This window comes from Alosa alosa, chromosome 16 (genome assembly GCF_017589495.1).
Source record: "Alosa alosa isolate M-15738 ecotype Scorff River chromosome 16, AALO_Geno_1.1, whole genome shotgun sequence".
NCBI classification, from domain to species: Eukaryota; Metazoa; Chordata; class Actinopteri; order Clupeiformes; family Clupeidae; genus Alosa; species Alosa alosa.
In genome coordinates this window covers 29304376-29329220 of record NC_063204.1, presented here as the reverse complement: position 1 = coordinate 29329220, position 24845 = coordinate 29304376, and the positions used below count along the sequence as shown (strand labels likewise).

The following is a 24845-nucleotide window of genomic DNA, read 5'->3' as shown; positions in this document are numbered from 1 at the left end:
CGAGTGTACAGAGTGTGGGAGTCAAAGAAATCAAAGTGTAAATTTTGCATTTGACAACAAAAAACGCTACGTACTAACACTAGGCTTAAGCTGCAAGTTCCCACAGACATCACAAACAATCAGTGTAAGAATTCAAGAATGTAGCACCACATGCAATTACTGCTGATGAATTCCAAACATAAACATCCATAACATGGATAAGCAATGTCCATAAGGGTGTGAAAGAAAGCTAGTAATCTAAAACATATTCTTCTCTTCAAGTCCACATGGCACATAAGCTGTTTGTAAAAGCAATGGCTAGATTACTGATCTTCCCTTAAAGTTCGGGCAGAATGAGGGATTTGACACTGACCCAGATAATCAGCTGAAGAAGAAAAAAATCTCTTTCTCACACACTCTCTCTCTCTGTCTCCTCTTCTCCCTCCCTCTCTCTCTTTCTCCCATAATAACCTGACCACCAACACAGAGAAACAGATAAGATACAGAACCCAGCAAAAGCCCACAAATTATCAGCCTTTATCTTTTATCAGCATCAGCACGGAGAGGCAGGAGAGGAGAGGAGAGAACAGCACACAGCTGAAATCAAATTACTCCTAGTCTGTCTGCATGGTAAGAAGAGTAAGAGCCAAGCACTGAGGACATGGCAAATAGAGAGCCAAGGGGGGACACCACGTCAAAGCTGTCCTCCACATCGAGCACACTGGGGACAACAAACATTAAAGAGTGACTAAGACAAAGTAACTAAACTTTGCCAATGAGCTCATCTGTGCTAAAAACAGATGTGATTGGCTTGCGCTGAGCTTTTAGTTGCCTTCATATTGACTGTGGCAGCGGCACTCGGGGCAGGGGATGGTGCTCGTCTAATGTAATGGAAACATGACTTCACTCCCCGGAGCCCTGAGCGGAGAGTTGAGGTCAGCTCCGGGAAGGACTTGCGTTCTACTCGGCATACTGCAAACAGCACTCCAGTGCCAGAGAACATTCATCAGCCCAGTTCTACCCAGAGATATGCACTGAGTGAGCCAGTGTGTGTGTGTGTGTGTGTGTGTGTGTGTGTGTGTGTGTGTGTGTGTGTTTAAGTGCGTGTGTGTGTCCAACCTTGTGCCTGGCAGAAACAGGGTAAAAATATACAAAGTACATCAAATTCAGCTCACTGATAAGAACATGTATGTTGGAGCTGTAGAAAGGTATTCATTCCAGCTAGCCACAGACTTTGGTCTGATAGCCTTGCTAGGGAACACTTACACACACTACTTAGACTTTGGTCTGGTAGCCTTGCTAGGGAACACTTACACACACTGCTTATATTCCTGCTTCTCATGCTGCTCTGCTGTTTTTAAGAGGCACCATTTAAAGATGAGAATCTACATGGCTGAAGTTAAGCATGTCATTTATTGAAAGGAATTCTGGGAATGCGCTGCTGTGTTCTGTGAGTATTGCACTGTGACACTGTCATTGACAAACAGGAAATTACTTCTTTAAATGATTGAGAATGTCCTTTTTTAGGACACTGGCCCAGGCTCTAAATAGAGCCAAGCCACTAACCCTCAATTTTAGAGCTCCTCATTTTAAGGTTCATATTTGGCAACGGCTAACGAGGATGGTGTTGCAAAATATAGCAGAAAATAACTCTAAGTGTGAAATCTGTACAGTAAAAGGCAATAAGCTATAGCATATACCAGTCTTTCCCACTATTGAGAAGCTATATGAGAAACAGTCAGGCACTATGCATGGCCCAAGTCCAGGGAGAGTAATGTTTACACTAGACAAGTCACAGCCTCGCTCTCTGTACACAAAAGGGGGCCCTTCACCTAGGTGCCCCAGGATCCGCCCGACACCTAATTGAGCTCCAAAAGCAGGCTTTTAGGCCTGCATTGCTGAGATACTCCCCCCCTCTTCAGCTGAAAGAAAAGCACGACACAATGAAATGAATCACCATTCATCGACTTAACAGCAACAAAACAGCAGCTCCGAGAGAGAATTTTATGGCCGTTCTTCACGACCTTATGACCTGACCCTTCCCTAAGGTCTAGAAAATACCACTGGCTTGAAAAGAGCACAGCTAACCTCAAGCAAAAAAGGGCTCTGTGTTTTCTCAGTAGCCACAGCATGGTGCTAGTAAGGCCAAGGTCAAGAGGTCATCTCACAAGGTCATCTCACAGGGGCAAATCAAAGCACACCACATTACACAGGATCCAGAGCAGCAAAAAAACAAGTGCCTCAACAACACAGTTGAGTTTAGATGTTGGTGAGGTTTAGGGGAAGGGCACATAAGATTCTTTCTCATGTCTTCAAAATGACAAAAAAAAGAAGTGCTTCTCCTACAACATGGCTTAGTTTAGATGTTGGTGAGGTTTCGGGGGAAAGGGCAAAACGCGCTGAAGGCCGAACTCACCAGTCGCTCCATCTCCTGCTCGCGGAGACGCTCGGTGTGCTGTCGCCGGTGGTACTCCAGCAGCTCGTCCTCGTTGTCGCTGATCTCCGAGATGCTGTTCTTGCGCTGCCTCATGCCCGGGTGCACCAGCCGCGGGTCGTGGAGCTCGCCGGACATCTTGCGGTGGCTCCGGGGGCTGGCGAGGGGGGAGGAGCCGGGCAGCGAGCCCAGGCTGAAGGAGGGTGACAGCGGGTTGGGGCAGCTGGCCTTCCTGCCCCGGCCGCCCTCACCCGGGCCGAGCAGACCCGAAGTGGGCGAGGGGCTCCGCGCCCGGACCAGCCGCGGGCTGAACTGCTCCTCGGGGGAGAAGGCCCCGACTCCACCCGCCGCCGCCTTGCGTCCAAGCCGGGGGCTTTCGGGGACCAGCTTGGCCAAGGCACTCTCTGGGGTCCTCAGGGTGGACAGGGTGGGGACCCCTCGGCGGGAGAGGGAGGGGGACAGGGGCGGGAGGTCACGCATGCTACTGGTCAGGCTGCTGATACTCCCGCTGTCCATCTCCAAGTTGCGGCGTGCCAGCCGAGGACTCTTTGGGGACTGCAGCATGGCCGAATGCTGCTGCTGCTGCGGCGACTGCTGGATCTGAGCGCTGCCGCCCTGGACGATGTGGACGATCGGGTCCAGGGGCGGCTGGAAGGCGCGGGACGACGGAAGCGGGAGAGAGGACATGGAGGTGGGGGAGTAGTCCACCTGGGGCTGCTCGCGGAACACACACGCCGGACGCTCCTGAGCAGCGGCGGCCCGCTTCATGCGCGGGCTGGAGGGGGAGGATGAGAGCGACCCACTGGGCAGTTTGGGCGAGGACCTGTGGCTACCGGGCACCCCTATCCGCCCCACAGACTGGGGGTCGCTGGGAGGCGAGATGGAGACGGATGGAAACATGTGGACATGCCTCTGGATCTCCGGATCCTTCCCTGCAGAGCCGTCCTGATTCACGTTGCGGCGGGCGGGCTTGGGGCTCGGGGGCGTCTCCAGCAAGGCCTTCCTCTGGAAGCGGGGGCTCTCCGGAACCTTCTGTCCGCCGGTGAAGACGGACAGGGGGGCGAGCGGCTGAGGGACGGGGGGCTGGCTAGTGAAGTTGTAACTGGAGGACCTGAGAGGCACGGGGGGGAGAGGAGAGCCCTGGTCCTGACCGCCGCCGCCGTGCAAGGGGCTGTTGAAGCTCCCGCTGCTGACCGGCGAGGGGGACGAGAGCGGGGAGAATGGGGGTGAGGTATTCTCATAGCTGGAGCCCACAGACATGGCGCCGGGGCTGGTGGGGGGGGACAGGTAGCAGCCCCCACCGTTCACCACCGGGGACAGCTGTGACCGGGAGGCGGGCTGGCCGTACGGCTCTTTGGGCTGAGCGGAGGAGGAAGGCTGGGGGTCTTCCATGGCTAACGAGTCCATAATGTCCTGCAGGTCCCTCTCAATGGAGCTGACGATGGCACTGTGCTCAGGGTGCACTTTCGTACGGGGGGGAGAGTGCAAGTCCGGCTGACCTGGTGGATAGTTCCCATTGACTAGGCCCTTGGGGTCTGCAAGGAAGAGACACAATGTTAAGACAGGGATGACCCCCAGACAATTAAAATGACCAAAGACTCCAATTCAATAGCACCACACCCATTACCCTTACACTGGCTATGAAGGGAATTAAATATCATCATTCTGAAAAGCACTTACAGTGAACAAGAAATCACCAGGATTGGCAGAGGTACTTCGCTCTCATAAAGAGCCTGGTTTTATTTATGATTTCGTACACAAGCTTTTACTGCAGCTACCTGCATCCGATGCTGGACCCTTCTAGAACAGCCCACCAAGTCATGTGCATCATATGATTAAAAGCCCCACACAGCCTTTCCAAGTGCAGGATTAATTAGCCTGTTAATATTCACTGACTAAATTGAGACGTACGAGGGGGGAACCCCCATCTATTCCTATATATCTCTATTACTGGAGGTATGGAAGGCAAGCAACTGAGTTCAACTCCAAATAATTGATGAAATGCATGAATCAGAATATTGTGATGACATGGACATTGCACAAGCATAACCAGTAGCTATTATAGTGGGAGGAATGGGAAATATAAACGGGGGTTTTAGAGATGTGAATGAAAGGTTTGTCATTGAATCTTTTGCTTGGAGGATTCTACAGGGGTTGAACAGTTTACCCTGATCCACCCCTCCTCCCCATTCTGGTTCTCACGAAAGTCCTAACAAATAATGCATTAACACCGTGTGCACTTGAGACAGTTGCATGGCCTTGGCTGTTAGACTGAACAGCATTACCCGTTAAATCTACACACACGACCTTTTTGCGATGAGGTTATCTATGTATTTAAATTGCATTCGTGTGTTTGTCAAATAGAAATCAGCCTCGCATGACTGGAGACTGGAGTAGGCTATAACTAAACAGCGAACCATCACCGTTCATATGATTTAACAAATGAAAAATGTGTTACACATAAAATCATGAATTCGTTTGTCAGATGTGGTGCTGTCAGTCTTACCGGCGCAACGCAAACGGCATGTTATCAGCCAATCGTTCACACGAATGGCTTGAAAATGCAAGGCTTCGGTTGCATATGCCTCTGTGTGGTTTCATACGGTGGAAAATGAGCGTCAATAATAATCGATACTTACATTTAAGGATAAGCTTACGCCTATGCCATTTTGGGTAGATTATTAGCAGGTTCGACGAAGAAGGGGCGTTTGTTTCAATCTGTTGAAGAAGACTACCCGGTACACGGGGCGCCCGCGGCAAGAAAAGGCAATGCCGACGATTTTCCAGCTGGGCTTCGTATGGTAGACACTGCTGGCCCAGCGTTTGTTTCCCCCTCCCTCCTCTGTCCACGGTGCTGATGTGACGGCGCGAGAGTTTAACGGGGGCGGGAACAATTCCTGCATTCCACTTTTTTATTCTTAAAGAGCCACGGGACATTTTCTTCCAATGACGTAAATGTTACCCAGATTGACAAATGCAATAACGCAAAGCAAGGTGGCGACAAAAGAGAACGTTGGTGATATATGAGGCGCGTGATATTGGTTTCTCATCATAACTATAAAATGATCCATCACTGGAAATAGCTTCTTTGACAACCAAAAACAGAAACATGTCATATAGAAATGATAAAGAAATGTACCGTGCATTCAAAGTGAAATGTTCTGTGCATTCACTATGAATGTGACAATGCAAGGGGTTACTTACTACAGTCTGCACAGTGCAATAGTTGTCAATGTAAAGCACAAGAGGTATGACATGCAAGACAGAGATTGCATAATGTGTGCGTGTGTGCGTTTGGGGGGTTTCACATGTAAAAATAGCGATGGTAAGAGATATCCTTCCTTTAAATAAACTCTGCACAGCCAACAAAGCTGTCTGGACGTGGCAGTGTGTGTGCAGGACAGGAAGTGCCCTTAGCTGTGAGGGACTCCTGCGGTGGAGGCTCTTCTTCCCAAAACAAAAAGCACAGGGTTTCAACTCAGAACAACACAGTATGACTTGGAGTCAAAGTACCCACAGCCCTGATTCCTGCTGGTCAGGTGTGCATGCTAAGTTAAAACTAATCTTTTCACTGACTTTGGTGACACCATTCAGTGGTGACAGTAGTAGTAGTAATAATTGCAAATAGAAAGTTTAGTAAAGGTAAGCTGTGAGGGCCACAGAGCCTGACTGGACAGATGTGTGGTGTGTGTGTGTGTGTGTGTGTGTGTGGACACTATGTGTTAACTGCTTTGCAATAATGTTATGCCTATAAATAAAATGTAGGCATACATGGTCAATATTGAGTGTGATTTCATCAAAACAAATACACATACAAATACAATTTGAATCATTTAGACATTCCATTAAAAACTTTACCTTACCAACACTCAGTAATAAAATGTGAATAAATACTTTGAAATAATTTGAAAGTGCTGGCCAAGTTGCCTGATAATACTAATCACAGAATGAGCTATTTTGCCTGGAGATGGGGGTTGCCAGGGTGGACATCCTGTGCTACCTGTGTGGGGTGGAGCTTCAGGCTGCCCTTGGGCAGTGTTGCCTTGCATATTTTCTGGGTGACCATGGAAAGAGTCGTACTCGCTGCTGAACTCCATAACCTCGGCGGCTAAAGCACAGGCTGTGCTGTCTAACTGTATGTTTTCACAAAAGAGACCCGAGTGCACAAACAGAATGGGCTTAATTAAGGGAAGTGAATGTGAAAAGAGAGTGCTCCCTGTTGAAAAGCGTGCCGTAAACACACACACACATGTTTTTGTCCATTAACAAACACAACACTGACCAAAAACAGGACAAAAGCCAAATTGTGGATTTATGTGTATGTGTGTATCTTCTTAAAAGGTCAAACACACATGAGCAGCTGCTAATAACATCATGCTAACTGTATGCTAACACCCTAACTGCATTTTAAGACATAAAAGCGCTATTAGCTAAATGCTGTGCATACTGGGTGTGTGGACACTGTCATCAGCGTTTCAGTGACTCTCTCTGAGGTGTTATTTAGTGCACTGTGTGTGTGATATGGGCAGCCGTATACGGTGTTACCGTGTCCGGTGTTACCTGAGTGGAGAGAGGACCGGCTAGCCTCGGGCATCATGCTCTTCATTCCGGAGGCCTCCTCGGGGTGGTTAAAACGGAAGACGGAGGCCTGGCCCAGACACAGCATGCAGCCTGTGGAGGAGTGGTTAGAGTGAGCTAGTGCTGAAGCCTGCGTGGGCCTCATGGAGAAGTGTTTCTTGGTGAATCATACCAAGCATCGTAAAATGAATATCTCTCACTGCCTTAACCTCAGTCTCAACAGAGAAGGGTACATTTGCAGAGGTTAAGGGAGTGACTGAGGAACAGTGACAGTCCTGAATCAATCAAGTAGTCTTGTATTGCAAAGCTATTTTAGCATAACCCTAGGCATGGCAGATTGACTTAACATTTCAGTAATTAACATTTCATTCTCAGAAATCACCTCATGAAATATTACTAGGCATGACATGTTGTACGTGTATGTTTTGATAAGTAGTTACACTGTGGAAATAGGATGTAAGTGATCATGGCTGCCCAGTCAAGATGCCATATGCTGACAGTAAGTCCACTTCTGAAGGAGTCTTGGTGGACCAGGGGGCAATACAGGCAATACAGACTTCATGGAAACATTTCAATCACAGCAGATGTGCAGTGGACAAAAGGGTGCCAGATGCTCTTTTGTTCCACACACACACTCACTTGATTACTCGACAGGGCAGGCGCTGACAGGATGTGAGGTAAGCAGAACACTGGGAGCTCAACAAAACTCTATCGCCATGGTAACCATCACAAGCAAACAGTTTGGCTTTTCCTGATAGTCAGTTCTCTCCTCATTCAACACACTCTTCTCCGCTAAGCACACACCTGAGACCATAAAGCAACATTTGACTGTCTTTTATCAACCTTTTATATACTTACACAGTTCTCTATTGTGAGGTGGGATTCTGAAGAGGAAATCCCCTTGAGAATACATCCAAAGACACCATTGTTGTATACGACAAACTTTATTCTTCAATCGTTTAGCTGTTGCTCAGTCCTAGCACGCAGAGTGAAAGCGGTGTCATCTAGACCCATGTGAATACAAACTGCTGATATGACAGGGTCGAGACTGTCATTTCTGCACATTCCAAAACAGAAGGAACCATGATTGTCTGTGTTGATTATCACTGGCACTATCTGTGGAGGATTTTCACTCATGCCTGACAACACACCCAGTGAAATAATACACCCAGAGGCAACTGTGACAGTCTCGCCACTTGTTTATTTACTTGTCAAGACACTACATGTCTGCTCATCTGGCTTGAATGTAACAGATCTTCAATCATTTGCTGTCTTGGAAAACCACATTTGTCTATACAGAATGGAGTTTGTAAAGCACCTTGCAATGTCTACCCCTTGTCCTTGCTCACTAAGACTGAACAATCCCGCTGATTTAAAAAAACACGGCTCTTAACACTAATGGCCCACACTGTCATCAAGGTCACCATTACCACTAAGGGCAGCTTTGCATATTTATCCACTTTGACGCCACGAGTGCTGCCAGATGACCTGAAGTTTGTCCTTCCTCTGCTTCTGATGTTGGCTGCAGCGCTGCCACTGTGACTGAGGCTTTGCCAGAGAGGCTCACACAAGGACACGATCACATCACAGGGGCTTCTCCTGTCCTCACTGATCCCAGTCCGTGACTACACTTACAAATCCACAAAACATGACTATGGACATCTCGCCTTGCCTCAGTATCAGTTGTTTCCGGCAATACACACATCTACTGATAACGTGAAACACTGCGTTTATGTAATCAAGCTTAAACTTGTATTATGAACTCAAGACTGAATTCCCTTCACGTTGCTGTGGAGCTGGGAGCGGCAGGTCCTTCGGAGAAACCTGGCAAGCACCTGGATGGGTGCTGAGGCCTTTGTTGTTCCTCAGGCCTGTTATCTCTGCCAGTAATTACAGAGTGTGCAGATCACAGAGCTCCTCTGACCTTTGTTAAAATGAAAACCTAGCCACGGGGCACAAGCTTGGCTGGCTCAGTAGCATTTGACTTTCAATGCAGACTCAAGTGTGTGTGTGTGTGTGTGTGGGGGGGTTTGTTGTTCTAGGTTCATGCAACCTAGAAACAGCGCTGGCACATGCTGACATTTTAAATTGTGCTATTATTTCTCACAGCACATACTTGTTGAGGAAAAAAACAGACAGACACCTTCCAGTGGGTCTAGAGTAATTAGGATTTGCAAAGTAGTAACTGTACAACAAGAAACCATCCAATCATGAACAACTAAATTATGGTTCTCAAAGCTGTGCATGCTTAACAAATAACATGGCTGCATTTATGAAACTCAATATTTAAGTAAGTATAACCCAGACAGTTGTCAGATTTCAAACTGCTATTTTCGGGGAATTTGTAAGCTGCAGCGCCAGCATCTTATTAGGTCAATACAGTATCCTGGGGCTTCGCCTGAGGTGCTGCTGCCGATGATGATGCAAGGCCATGAGAGACGCTGCACCAATTAGATCGCTTTCCCTCGACAGAATACTCACACAATCAGCAAGCTACCAAGAGCCAATAAGACTCTCTAAGACTGTCTGCATTGTGGTCATGGCTGATATGCGTTAGTGGAATCATCTAAGAAGAGCAGTGGCACATGTTAATTATTAGTTATCAGGGTCAACTAAATAATATCTCAAACATAAACTCAGCATTGATGTCTCTACAAAGATACTGTATGGACGTAAGCTGCGCCTCCCTAGAAGACAGAGAGAATGGAAGATTGCAACAAAGTATTTCCTGCTTGGCTTGTAATATGACCAGTGCTTTACCTCTACTCTCTGCCTGATCCTTGAACAAAGACATGCAGGGCAAATATCTGACTATGAACATTTCTAAGCCAGCCATTTGTCGTCCCACAAGGTACACAACCTCCACTAGGAATATCCAAAAAACTGAAGCACACACTGTCGGTTAGTCTACACGCTGCTGGTTAATTACAGAGACATGCATGCATGTCAAAATACACACACACACACATGCACACACATGCACAGGCAGACAAACATGCACAGACAGACAAACAAACACACACACACACACAAGCATGCACACAGACAAACACACTCACAAATACACACACACACATGCAAGCATGCACCCACAGACAAACACACACACAGACAGACAGACACACACACACACACACACACACACACACACACACACACACACACACACATACACGCAAGCATGCACCCACAGACAAACACACCCACCCACAAAAGACAACAGACATAAAAAAATGTTCATTTGCAACAGAAATGTGAATTGCAAGAGCTACATAGTTCAAATTAGGAAATTAATAGAACTACTAGTGAATAAGCAGAACACTGTCCAGTCATTTGACCCACATGGGAGTCTCATTGCCATTACACTAAATCAGAGCTTTTCTCCATGTGCACTCCATAACAAATAGGGTTACATCACGGCTCCTCTACATAAATGTAATGACTTGCATTTTTGTTTCCATAACAATACATCCCCCCAAAACACAAAGCAAGCACCGAGAATGGGCAGTGGCCAGTCTCCAGAACACTCGCACAATGGGATGCCTAAAGATACACAACGCAGTTGCCATGGCATTGTTGTGTTTTACTGCAAGTGGAAAAGGGCAAAACTTGCACAGCTCTGCGAATCACTACCATTTCCCCCCACGCAATAGCCACCACCGGCACAAACAAGCTACAGACACTGTATCAAGATCCCACTGTGACTTAAATCTAATAGCTGTGCTCATAAAGACCCCACAGATTAAAGATACAGAGATTCCTGAGGGGACTTAGTGGGGTCGTAACAAGACACCAGCTATTCCCCCCATTGTGTTGGGCCTTTGTTACCCACTGACCCTGGCCCCTTCATCCCTATAAGGTGTTGCTGAGACACTTGGCAGCATTCTTTTAAATGAGCTTCCTGAGGATGGCCATACAAACAACTCACGGCAAGCACGGACATGAGGATCTTGGAGTCTCTCTCTCTCTGTATCTCTTTCTCTCTCTCCCTGTCTGTCTCTCTCTCTCTCTCTCGCTGAGGAAGTGATAGGGAGAGGAAGGAAAGGGTAAAGGACGTGGAGAGACAGCAGTCCAGCAGGATTAGCTGTGCTCCTGGGTCACATTGGATAAGAATAGAAATGTAACAGTATCCAGAAACGGCCACCCTGCCAACATGAAAAAGGAGTACCATCCTGTGGGGTCCAAACCCAGGCTTGGCTGGAGCTGTGTGTTTCGCTTTACTAGAACAGGGTTTTATGGAATTATCGGCTAACAATAAAGGCTATTTTTATTCACAATGGCAAACTGTCAGGGTAACATACTGGGTGCATTTCACTAGTGAGGTGTGTGAACTTCACTATCTCCTCAAAGGAAGTGATTCAGTGACACCTCATTTCCTTTTCAGACAGAAAAATATTAAGTTGCATGAACTTCGCAGGAAATGCATTGATTCTGTATTGCAGAAATAAACTTCTGTTTACTATATCAGTTAGTCCAAACGTTGCATATTAAAATAATAATACTAATACTACTACTAATAATAATAATAATACTAATAATAATAATGTATTACAGTATGTTACAGCACAGCCAACCAACCAACCCACACAAATCTGGGTAGGTGTAGACAAAACTACATAACATCTCCAAATAGCTTATTGTTATAATCAAATGCAGTATTAGAAGTTATGTTATAAAGTAGTATCAATCTCGTATTAGGTCTGAAAAACACAAACCTGTGGTGAAACTCGCAATAGGTATGAAAAACCTAGGCTACTTCAGGATGCCGGTTTTTCACATTTCTTCCGCTTCACCGTCTCTGTCAACTTGTAAATAGTGCCTTTAAATGTGACGCCACGTGCTTCCCATACTGACTCCGATGTTGAGGTGGGCTACAAGTTATAAATTTCACACCCAGATGAGTTTTTGTTGATTTTTTTTTATCACTAGCAGGACAATGTCAGCATTCTTTAGAAACAAATTCAAAGCTGTAGGTTGTATCTTCCTTGCGTTATAAGGTTGCCTCCTCAATCAATGGCAAATCCAGATTCGCCGAACAGAATCCAACAATAGTGCTGAATAAAAAAAAGTAAGCTATTACGACAACACTGTGTCAGACAAGAACTAATTTAAAGCACTTATCCGTGCCGGTCGACTGAGTTACTTTTCCTTGAGTCATCGCTTCCACAAGTAGCCAAGGGGGTGCGCGTCATGGGTGGGGGTCTAAAACCCTTCCAATCATTTGCGGACTGTCTACATGCGACTTTGGTCTATGAGTGATATAAGTGATATTTGCAGTGATATTGCAGCACATTTCAGATTGCCTGTAGAAATTGTAAGAATATGTAAGAAAATAAATTAAATAGAAGATATGGTATAGGGTTTGGGTCATATATATTCACGAATCTAGCCTTATCTTCAACAGTGCTACGCCCGTCCCCCGACTGACACTATGCAAGGGAACCAGACAATGGAAACTGATCTTTGGCTACGTGACTTTTCAAACAGTGACCTCCCCTCACCGTCCTTTGGATTCACTTTTACAAAAGGTGCGTATATTTTTAGATAAAAACAGTTGGGTTCCAGATTTAATTGTGGGAGGAGGCAATATAATTTATCTAATGTGTTAAATGTATGGGTTTTGCTGTTTGCTGAAAACGTTTTTAATTACATTGAGGGTAGATATAGCTCTATTAAAAGCTTTGTAGAAATAAATCCCCCTGTACACACACACTTACACATTATGTTGATTACAGACCCAGTGGACATAAAATATAAGATCCTATAGTCGCACCAAAATATGCTTATTACCTTATTAGAAGGAATTCCCTAAACATTCAGTAATAGAATGATAATGGCTATTTAGAAAACACTCTTGGCTTGTATTCAAGTATGGTGTGGTCGGCATTACCATTTCGCTGTGTGCTTGGACCATACCCAGCATACATGGCTACACCTAGCCCAGAAACATCCAGTACGAGGGGTGAGAAATGCCCTGATATTAAAGCTGATGCAGGGACTGTGGTTGACAGTCCTCCCACAAATAGAAGCTCTGAGAAAACAAAATTATCTCTGTGTCTCTCGAGGATGCCTGTAATCAGGTCCTAAAATCTCATCCATCAGGGGGAACTGAAGTGAGAAACAACCATGCTTGCCAATCACGTTGGGTGTTCACCACACATTTAAGGCTAAGGATAGATTCCACTGATAGCTAGATGTGGTAGAGGTTGGAAAGAAATACTACCAACGTTTAGAACAACAACACATCAATTTTATTTTTTTGTGAGTGTGAACCCAACGGACGGCAACACTAACAGCAAACACAAAGAACACACATACTAAACATTACAAGTTTACATTTGGATGTTATTCTAGTAATAACAGTACAGACTAGAGAATTAATTATTGCCTTTCCATATCAGAATTCTGCAGACCTATGTCGGACCTATGTACAAGTCACAGCAGTGTGCATGGCCTATTTTTAGATGATAAATAAAAAATATAGCTGTGTTTTCATCATTTTCACTTGTAGTCTTTCTGTGATGCCCTCAGAACAATAGGGAAAATATGAATATATTTCATGTGTCATATACAGGGATGGATTACTGCACGGGCCTACCGGGCCCAGGCCCAGGGGCCCAAGGGGTCAGGGGGCCCTGAAGCCCAAGCCTTTGCATGGAATCATTGCCTCAATATCAACAAATCAGGATGTAGGCTATGAATCTGATTGAATTTAGTATTGGCCATCCCCAAAATGCACCAGAATACAGGAAATCACATCAAACAAATTAAAAAAAGGGAGCCCTTAATACATCTGGGCCCAGGGTCCCGAAAGTTCATAATCCGCCCATGTGTCATATATGACATTTGAATCAGCGGAGCAGCCATACCTTGAGAGAGACGAACAGGCTGTGTGACCCGGACGCCATCGATGGCACATTCATTCCCACATGGGTAGAGGCTGATGACTCCTGATTTGTTTTCTATGTAGCAATGTAGCTCTGCGATCCTTGGGCCCTGGATACTGATGTCCACATCTCCATGCCCAAAGCTCGTCCTGCCTGAACAAACAAGAACAAAGAAGAGATATTTGACTACCATTGTAATAAAATTTAAATTGCTCACTGCAAGTGGTTGGAGTTTTTTTCTTTGAATTAATTGGCTATTTCTGTGTATGTGTTTTTTTTACTCAAACAAACAACTGAAATAAGTTTCCATTTAGAAACTGAGGCCCACTGAGTTGGGCCTTTATTTTAAGGTAAAAGAACTGCATTATGTTGCTTTAAGATTTTACTTCCATGTTAAAACTGTGGTGATGCTTGACTGACACAACTGTGTACCACACAACAACTACTTTGACCACTGAAACACTTAGTGCAGGTTTGGAAAACCATTTTTCTGAAGAGTACTTCTCACATTTTGAAGTAGTGTAATAAAATCGGTAATAGTAACAATTTTAGGGTATCACAAAACCCTGTAGAATCAGTGAATCATGCCACACTATCTTAGAATGTAATGGGTGGAACTTCGAGAGGAAAAAGACAGATGGGCTCGACTGAAAAGGAGTTAATCCACTAATGACCTAAGGTATCCAACAGATGCGGTTAAGTGTAGCTGAATAGAGAGACTTACAACACTGGGCCAAATGCTCACAAAATTAAAGTTACATTACTGACAGGGAGGTGTCATAGACAGTTTCTGGAGATATATTGCTTACTCGGAATTGTTGGCATACTGCTGAATCAGATTATTTTATAGTGATAAATAGTAAATGTAGCCTGTCGGTTGTATTGTGATTGTAATGCCAAGAGACCAGGGCTCCAGTGGTGCAATTGATTAGCGCGCGGTACTTATACAGCAGTACAAGCGGAGTGATGCTGAGGTTGTGAGTTCGAGCCTCACCTGGAGCAGTTATTCTGATTTATATTGTACTGCACATTTGTATGCACCAGTGGCACAAAATGTCCTATAGTTACACAGATGTACAAGTAGAGCAAGTCAGAGGAACAGACACTCTTTAGGCAGAGCAAATTCATATTTCTATCTCATCTTGTACAAAAAACATAAATATGTTTTTGTGATTAATACCCATCCAAATCATTCATTCCAAACCAACAAAGCCACAACTAAGTTAGTTAATGACAACACAGTCACATCATTCTTTGTTGAGTCGAAATTCATTGTAAGACAAAAGCTCAACTCAGAGCTGAAACCCCATAGACAGATGAGTTGAAGAAGGAAGTGGGTGATGAACTAATGAAAATAAGTCAGACAGATGTAGTAATGGCACTATGAGGTTTTTTTTTTCAGAATAAGCCCATAGGACCTCACGTATCAGAATAAGCCCATAGGACCTCACGTATAAGCCCATAGGACCAGTGGCGGTTTTAGGTACGGGCGAACCGGGCGGTCGCCCGGGGCGGCATCTTGTAGGGGGCGGCACGAGCGCTTAAAAAAAAAAAAAAAGAATAATAATAAACGTCGCAAAACGATTTTCTATTATCCATCACTTTTGTGAGGAATTAGGGAATTGGCGCCCCTGTTGCTCAGAAGGTAGGCCTACTGCACTGCACTGTGCAGAGGAAGGGGCGAAGGGAGGGGTTTGCGGGGGACAGTTCACCTCTGGGTCTCCTTAATGAAACGGGAAAGGGGGGATGAATGGGGATCCACTGTATAGTAGCCTACAACAGTCTATTAGTGGGCTAAAATCAGTCACACCTTGACTTTCTTCCAAACAACGCACATCTCATAATGTTATGAATGCAGACCTATGATTCCTGCACATTTAATTAACTGTGTGAAATGGCTAATAAAAATAGGTGACAAAACGATTAAGAGGTCACCCAGGTGAATTGGTTTGGTCTTGACTGTGGTCGCGAGTGGATCATGGGAATTTGTGGATTGTTGTCGACTGTCGAGTGCCAAACACGATGGACAGAAAGCGGTCAAAGCCATCAGGTGCCCAGTTCCGAAAAAAAAGAAAAGTAGAAGAGGAGAAACGAGCAAAGGATAAAGGTATGTAATGTCCTAATAATAACAGTATCATGTCATGAGTGAAGGGCTAACGTCAATGTTAATTGATAGGGCCTAGCCTAGTATAACTTTTACGTTTGTTAGCCATCTTGCAATGATACCTATGCTTAGCCTATAAAATAATAATTCGGTTTTAACAAACACAACAACTAATTTCACCATGAGATGGATTATGCTTTGCAACACAACGGTAAAAACCTCAAAAGTTCTGATTATTTATTTCCATCATTTTGGTTAACGTTGCTGTTTAGACAACGCAATTTTCATGTAACAAGGTAGGTAGGCTAGTTTCAAAGACTTTTTATGTATATAGGCCTATTGTGTATTTATTTAAGTTCTAATACGGTTTTGTGCAGAATTGCCTCATTGTCATTTGGCAATGCTGTAAGCAGTATTTTGCCATCTCATTGTTTGCCATCTGCTTGTTTGTGCAGAATTGCCTGTTGTTGCTTTAAAAATGACATTTAAAATGTTTCAATAAAAAAATGACTGTTTGAAAAAAAAGATTTTTTGTTGTTGGGGGCGCTCGGGGGATCTCGCCCGGGGAGTAATTGAGTCTAGAACCGCCACTGCATAGGACCTCACGTATCAGAATAAGCCCATAGGACCTCACGTATCAAAGCCCATAGGACCTCACTTATCAGAATAAGCCCATAGAAACTCACGTTTATAATGGCAGTAATGGCACTATGAGGTTTATATCAGAATAAGCCCATAGGACCTCATGTATCAAAGTAAGCCCATAAGACCTCACATTTATAAGTAGACGATGGGTTTCATCATTTCTTTATTGTAAATTGCAAAAGCATTTGTTTTTTTATTTTAATCATTACAAAAGCCTATTTTGTGTGCTCCAGTGGCGCAATCGGTTAGCGCGCGGTACTTATACAGCAGTACAAGCAGAGTGATGCCGAGGTTGTGAGTTTGAGCCTCACCTGGAGCAGCAATCCTTTAGTTCGGAACCCCTGCACCTGATGGTGTCCAGAACTTGCAAAATTCAGAGAATTGTTTGGTACTGTTCACTTTAGAGTGGGTAAATAATGCATCATACTCATGGTGACCGACCTTGGACGGCGCAAATGTTTACCCAATTAACATACATGTCTATATCAGATTGTTTATCAACAAAGATAGTTGACTGTTTACTTTAGAATGTTATCTATTTAATCTGATTTCTATTGTACTGGACATTTGTATGCTCCTGACTGGCACAACTGCTTTTTGTCTACAAAGCTACTGTGACCTTTTAAATCCTTACTGTCCTCCTAGACCTCCCCGATCCTCTTTCCAGTGTCTTTTTTGTGTTCTTTCTGCTTTCCTTAAATGTAAAGGTGACAGAGCTTTCTCTGTCTGTGCTACCCATAGCCTTCTTGATCGTTCCTGATGCCCTACTATCGCTTTAAATCCAACCTAAAGACCTACTCTCTGACCCCTTCACCTCTCCCCAAAACGTTTCTCCGTTATTTTAACTCCTAGTCATTTTCGTTTTTATGTTCATTAATATTAATACAAGGGCCATCTGTTGTTATCTTTGAGATTTTATGTCTGTTCATTTCTTTATTTAGCATATTAATATTTTCTTATTTTTTGATGTAAAGCACTGGTGCAATGCTGTTGCTTTTAAACAGTACAGTACAAGGCAGAGTTCCAGTGGCTCCTGTTGTTCAAGTGGTGCATGTGGTTAGCATGTGACACTTGTATGGTAGTACAGGCAGAGCAATGCTGAGGTTGTGAGTTCAAGCCTCATTTAGAACATGTCTTCTTCAGGTAAAATCTGTACAGCAGCTCCTCAGACAGATAGGCTTGAGAAGCCAACAGGGACTGCTGTTACACAATTTTACATAGGGGTTGTTTTTCTGTATGGATTTCGACTTCTAGACTGAAAGAGAATTTCAATGAAAAAGCTTTTAACCTTGGACTAGCCTCAAAGGAACACAAAGTAGTGCTTTTACCTTAAAATAAAAACTTTTCATGCTACTCTGACTAGACTACATTTTCAAAAAGGCACCAATATAAAAACTCCCTTCAACATCTCTAGGGTCATTGTGTTTGCTTTCTATAGCTGCTCCGACACAGACAGATGGGCTTAAGCAGCCAATGAATGATCCACTATTGAACCACAGCGTCATGCAGATGTGGCGAGTGTGAGTTGAATAGACTGTCTGTCTGTGAGTTCTGAGTGCTCGCACAGCAGAGTGCTCGCAATTCAACTAATCACTCATCAAAAAGCCAAGTGGGGTTGCATTTGGTGGAAAATATTCCATTATAGCCCGCTTGTGCTATTCATCTCTCATATCGCCAAGAAATCCTTGATACTGTTAAAGCAAATGAAGCAGAACAACAAAGCTGATATATTTAAACTGTTTAAAACTGAGGATTTAAAATTACTGTGTATGGCCCCTCATGATGTAGTTTAACAGCTGTCTCTTATGACTTCTCAAACCCATCTGAAGAGCTGCTTTATTGATCAGGCTTAAAAATGACCTGCTTTGGGTGGGACTTGAACTCACAACTTCAGTATTGCTCTGACCACAACTACAGCACACAATCCACTAGTGCCACTAGAGCCCACTGAACACCCCACTAAACACTCCACTCATGAGTACAGTAGAGTCAGAGCAGAAAGGGCCGTTCACATTATAAATAAATGAATGAATGAATGAATTAATGAACAAACAAATAAATAAGATACTAAATAAATAAATAAATAAATAAATAAATAAATAAATAAATAAATGTTTCATAACTACAAAAGTATCTGATAATAGTGTCTACAAGTCTACAAATATTGTGTTTTCCTGCTCTAGGCCACTTTGCAAGGATATACTTTCATAGATCTTATTCCTTACACAAGTGCAATGCCACATTATCTTTGAGCATCACATAAATGCTGCCTGCTCCAGGATACAGTACTGACCCACTCTGAAGTGAACACAACCACACCTCTCAACACCCTGACGTGAACACCACCACACCTCTCAACACTCTGAAGTCAACACTCTGAAGTCAACACCACCACACCTCTCAACACTCTGAATTCTACTCTGAAGTGAACACCACCACACCTCTCAACACTCTGAAGTGAACACCACCACACCTCTAAACACTCTGAAGTGAACACCACCACACCTCTCAACACTCTGAATTCTACACGTTTTGGACAGCATCAGGTGGAGGGGGTCACAGGGGTTCCAATCTAAAGAATACCTGCTCCAGGCTCAAACCCACAACCTCAGCATCACTCTGCTCGTACTGCTGTATAAGTACTGCCTGCTAACAGATTACACCAATGGAGCTCTGTTGTTATCAGTAAGAGGCTAATAATGGACATCACAAAAATGAATTTGTCTCCTTGCCCATCTTGTTGAAACTGTGAGTGATGAAGCTGGCCCAGATGGCTTAATACAGAGCATCAGTAGTGGACACCGGTCACATCTCTGGCCTTTCATAGGTGGCCTATTCAGTGTTCTCCTTAGCCCATCTGTCTGGCGAGGAGAGCTTTGGCAATGCAAAAGCAACGCAATCAATCAGACTTGGAGATTTTCCTCATTTGTTGCTTTTTGTAAAACATAAGTTACAGCTGATAATATCTGGTGCTTTTGGTGATTTACATTCTGACGTTCTTGTGCTCCAGTGGCACACACAAACACACATGCACACACACACACACACACACACACACACACACACACACAGAGTCTTTGAAGATCTGGACTGCTGAATCATGAATCATGAATATTATAGCAAAGATGAAAAACGCCAGCTTATAAGAATTCAAAACAAATCTACTAAGCATCACACTACTTGCATCATAAGAACATGAAATATTTTTAAACAACAAACCAACCAGAAGTGCTGCTACCAGAGATTTGAGAAATTTACCTCCCAAGAAAAGTCCCAAATCTCCAACTCCCAAGGAACTGAGATGCATGAGCACATACTATATGAAAGCAGACACAGACCCACAGGAAGCAGATACAGACTCACAGGAAGCAGACACAGACCCACAGGAAGCAGATACAGACTCACAGGAAGCAGACACAGACCCACAGGAAGCAGACACAGACCCACAGGAAGCAGACATAGACCTACAGGAAGTGGACCCTTTATACCCAAGGGGGTATAGGCTAGCGAACATTTGAAAGGCGTACCCTCAATGGGAGGCTCTGAGGCTAATAAGACTTCACCTGGAGTTAGCATTCCATTGACCCCCATTCATTTTGGCGTCACTTTGACAGCGTATAACTTTACATCGAAAGCGTTTTAAACCTTTATATAAACCATTTCCATTTCCAGAGAAATATAATATTGTGTGACTGACGTCATAACCTTGTATCTCACATTACGGCTCCGTGATGCTAAAATCAATGCTAAAATGATGTCATGAGCATGTGACTTTCAGTCGCACGTGAAATAAGTTACCGTATCCTCTGGATGAGAAACTGAAGGCAGTCTAAGGGAAAGTCCACGCTAAGCTATTTAGGAAAGCATTCGAGGGGAAACAAACAATTAATTTTATTGGGTTGGCACTACGTCGGAACAAATCACCTTCCAAAAAGCTGCACTTGAACTTGGATCAGTCTGCATGTTATCAATTTTTTTAGCGCGGCTACCAGACGATTTACTGTGTTTCAGCCCGTTGCTTATCGTCACGTGTTATCACTCAACTGACCCTGAGGATGTACAGTACAATAGGGCTTCACTCGGAAAAGGGGCTCAATTTGACTTCACTTGTCTCTGTCTTTGTCTATGGGGTTGGCTCTGCACATTTGTGTTTATACCCCTTTTTTGACAGCATGTGGGATGCTGATTTTAAAAACCCAATCCATGCAATCAATGTCACCTGGTTTCCCCAAATACACTGTCAGGACAAACCTATGTACCACTATATGGCTACAATATGTGCTTTCTTTGCACACTTGTTTTTTCCACAAGTGTTGTTCGTAGATCCTTTGTAAGTCAGCTGTCAGAAGAGCAGCTCATGAGAGAGGAGTAGCATGCTCCAAAATAGGGATTATGACAGGGTCGGGTCACGGCCCTGTCAACTCCGGCAAAGACAGACAGCAGGAGACAATACACACCACTGTCTTTTCTGTTTGCTCACAAGAGAATGTTTGTCGCTGGAAAATATGATGTTCGTCCTGAGATGTCTATAAAAGGAAGCGTATTATATTATATATAAACAGGAAGAGAGAGAATTGCTGATCCGTTTCTCTATGCACACAAAGTGGCCTTTATCATGACATCTCTTGTTTACAACCATTTTTTATAGAAAAACAAATCCTGCACCACAAAGAGACGGTTGATATAGAAGCAATTATTTTGGCCCTCTGTAACACACAGAACACAACATCCTCATTTGAGTAATCTACCAGATTCAAAACAACTCTCAACTCCTCCTCCACCTCACCGACTCTACACAAACAATTTCAGGATGGTGAAGGACAATAAGTTTTCATTTCTGTCTTGTTACTGCCCTGAACATATTATACGCTATAAATAATGTAATTTATGTTTGTGCTGAAGAATCACGAATAAGTGGTGAGATTGATTGTGTATATTACAATATTGTGGCATTCAATTCTGACCTCTCATTCCAGACATTCTGCACAATGGAAATCAGAACTCATGCCTCCGCATAAGGGGGCTGTGGATGCATGGGAGTGTGAGGCTATTGTGGTTGTGGTCTGTTTTTATTTCTATGGCATTTATTTTCTTGTTGATGAGATTATTTGCAAAAAAAAAAAGCTATCCATTTACTGCAGATACGAGGTCTAACAGTCATAATAGGGTTTGTAGTAGTAGTGTTTACAGCTTTTTTTCTTTACAGTGCATATTGAGGCACACACACACACGCACAAACACACACACACACACACACACACACACACACACGCACAATCATTTTTTTGCAAGGTCTAGACCAATTTTGTTACATTGTGGTGTTGTCATGTCTTACCCTCTGGAAGTGGCAAAAGAGTGATAGCTGTACTAAAGCGGCCATTTCCCAGGCTGACCAGGTGTGGGCGGTCCGTCTGGAACTTCAGCCCTTTTCCGACCTCAATGAGATCAAGAGGGGTGCTCTGAGGTGAAAAAGAGAGGGTTGTTGACAAACTTTTTGGCAAAAACAAAAAATCCGCTCAGTTCACCTCAGTTCAGTTCAAAATCATTAGAGATTTTATGAAATGTACATATATAATATATAAACAAAAAAGGATTATTCATTTAGCTAATGTTTCCAAATTATTTTAGAATAATACTTGACTTCAAATTATAGCCTTAATATGTCAATTCACATGTATACCAAATACAAACACTGGATCTGCAGACAAATCGGCTGAAAAATAATAAAACTAAAAATCATTCCTAAACATGCCGTGAGATAGAGCAGTGGTTCTTAAACCTTTTGTCTGGTGACCCCCCAAAGACATGGGCAGAGGCAAAAAAATGTCTTCTCTCATAGGAATGTCAATGGTAGCAGACTGCAAATCATTTCGCGACCTCTCCCATATTTTTGGCGACCGCCCTGAGGATCCCAACCCCCAGTTTAAGAACCACTGAGATAATAATATTTCATATATGTTATGCACTGCAAAAGGTAATATTTCAAAGTGTTTCCTCTTATAGCAGTGAAGTTAATTAGTCCAATTGAGTGATCATGTCAATTAGGGCACTTGCTAACGAGGCACTGGCTGTGGATAAACACTTGCCCCTCGGCTACTGCAGCTGACGGAGGCTCACCTGGAACACCTGATGCATGTGTTTGCCTCTCTCTGTCAAGTTCCTGTTGAAAACGTTCATGTCCATGGCGTTACCATTGACATCCTCTGGCATATAAAGATCCTGAAACAAGAAAGGAGAACAGCCTTTAAAATGCATGTCAAACATTCTCTCTACGACGGAGACTAATTCAGCTCTCCAGAGAGGTTTCTTTAGAGCAAAACAAAAAGGAATGGAGTGCAATGGAATGCAATGAGCTTTAAATGTACTTCTAATGTACTCAAATCACAACTACACCTCCAATATACACACTGCATTAACTACAGGTAGAAACATATGTACAGGCAGAAACATTTCAATTTACCATTTTGATATTTAGTTGAGGGAAGCAGAGAGAGCTGAGAATAGAGACATGCCAGTCTTTGAGAACTGAATGAGTTCAGCCCCCCTCTCTCTCTCTCTCTCTCTCTCTCTCTCTCACACACACACACACACACACACACACACACACACACACACACACACACACACACACACACACACACACACACACACACACAAAGCCTGGCACTGTCCGCCACCTCACAGAATCCAGGCTGGTGGGGAGGACTCGTCTCTACATGCTGAACGGCAGACAACAAACTAAGCCATGCATTCCTGCCCCAGTAGTCAAAAGCCCCTGAGGACAGATCCTTAAGCCAGCCAGGGAGAGAGGGAGGGAGGGAGAGAGAAATAGGGAGAGAGATAGAATGAAATGGGAAGGAGAGAAAGAAAGAGAGGGAGAGAGAGAAAAGAGAGAGAAAGAAAGAGAGAGGGAGGGAGAAAGAAAGAGAGGGAGAGAGGGAATGAAATGTAGAGAAGAGCATGGTTGTGTGATTGAAGATACAGGTGTGATTGGAGGCAAACTGAAGTAGAGGCAAGATAGTTAAACGACAGGGACATGTAGAGCCCTTAAAATCCATCCATCCATCCATCAACAATCTAGGTCAATAAATCCCTCTGGCTTGGGCAAGTTTGCTCTCCAATCCACACACCTACCCACACACTTTGGAAAAGTTTTACACTCTGACTGAGATGTTCTCGTGCTCATACAATAGTAGTACATTTGGTTTAAACTTTTTTTGTGAATAATGATCACTCACAAATCCACTCAATATTCACAAAATAGTGAAAACAGTGATTTGGCCTATGCTGGCTGGCTATGATGAGGATTCTGAGTGCAGTTTGGAGGCTTAGAGAGAGAGTTTTCACTCAGCACATATCTCTCAGGCCTAAAATCCTCCTAGCATCCCCTGTGAGGAGGTATGCATAATTCACAGCTAAGCAAGAACTCCACATCAGGCTTCATACATTCACTATGTTTCACAATGTCTTCTTTGGCAGTGCCATAAAGATGTGCTGTGTGTGTGTGTTGTGTGTGTGTGTGTGTGTGCACGTGGGGGTGGTTGGAGGGGAGGAGGAACATTTTAATGACGGCATGGGCATTAATGTCACAGTTTAACCACTCCATAACACACACACACACACACACACACACACACACACACAGTTAGAGTTATATGTTCTCATGTTAATAACATTTTGCCTGTGGTCATCAATACAGCACAGCAATAATCATCATCAGTGCATTATAAATCCTGAGGTTTTCTTCTGTGTTTTCACCAGAGGCCTGATGATGCTTTGTCTGATGCGTGCCCAGATGAGCCAACCAAAGCGAGACCAGGGACCAGGGAGAGAGACCAAGATCCCACCGCTTGAAAATGACTCATTACCTCTACACTCACATGATATTCCACTCCAGCTCTCGCATCAAATGTTCCATTGCCTTTGACGGTTTGCTTCCCAAAGACGCGGCGCTCAACAAGAATTCCAATGGTGTTGGCACAAAGGGGTCTTTTGTGTGCCGATAATCCCAGCGGTGTACTGGGGAAGGGGCCGGACGCCCAAAACCCAATGCTTAGAGACCTGCTGACCACATGGCCGTGGTGCTCTGCATCACACGGAAAGCCCCGTGACATCCCCAAAACATCTGGGACAGACTGACTGAAGCAGAGACAGAGAGTCAAATAAACCTGGGTCCTTTCATGCCTTTGGCTAAAGGCTTAAGGTCAGTGAATGGCAA

The 24845-nt window shown here is 44.0% G+C and overlaps 1 protein-coding gene, 1 long non-coding RNA gene and 2 other non-coding genes across 9 annotated transcripts in view; 3 read left to right on the top strand and 1 right to left on the bottom strand.

The window, feature by feature from the left end:
* Positions 1-24845, bottom strand: part of phldb1b (pleckstrin homology-like domain, family B, member 1b) — a 61879-nt gene that overhangs the window by 32567 nt on the left and 4467 nt on the right. For 2 of the 5 annotated variants that reach the window (XM_048266078.1, XM_048266079.1), the window contains exons 1-6: positions 24508-24763; positions 22745-22846; positions 21963-22086; positions 13861-14031; positions 6974-7084; positions 2396-3948 (exon numbers count right to left, since the gene is read on the bottom strand). In XM_048266078.1, coding sequence (XP_048122035.1) covers positions 2396-3948; positions 6974-7084; positions 13861-14031; positions 21963-22086; positions 22745-22846; positions 24508-24741 — 2295 coding nt within the window. In that variant the 5' untranslated portion in view covers positions 24742-24763. Of the gene's footprint in view, positions 1-2395; positions 3949-6973; positions 7085-10919; positions 10941-11706; positions 12192-13860; positions 14032-21962; positions 22087-22744; positions 22847-24507; positions 24764-24845 lie in introns of those variants that run through there. The other 3 variants (XM_048266080.1, XM_048266081.1, XM_048266083.1) reach the window with 3 other exon arrangements.
* On the top strand, positions 12200-14091 carry LOC125309280. Of its 2 annotated transcripts, none has more exons than XR_007196096.1 (3): positions 12200-12305; positions 12396-12519; positions 13962-14091. It is a non-coding gene; the product is annotated as an uncharacterized LOC125309280 (long non-coding RNA). The 2 variants fall into 2 exon arrangements; XR_007196095.1 differs by lacking the exon at positions 13962-14091 and adding an exon at positions 13566-13605.
* On the top strand, positions 14788-14880 carry trnai-uau. Its single transcript is given in 2 exon segments — positions 14788-14825; positions 14845-14880. It is a non-coding gene; the product is annotated as a tRNA-Ile (tRNA).
* On the top strand, positions 16854-16946 carry trnai-uau. The gene is given in 2 exon segments: positions 16854-16891; positions 16911-16946. It is a non-coding gene; the product is annotated as a tRNA-Ile (tRNA).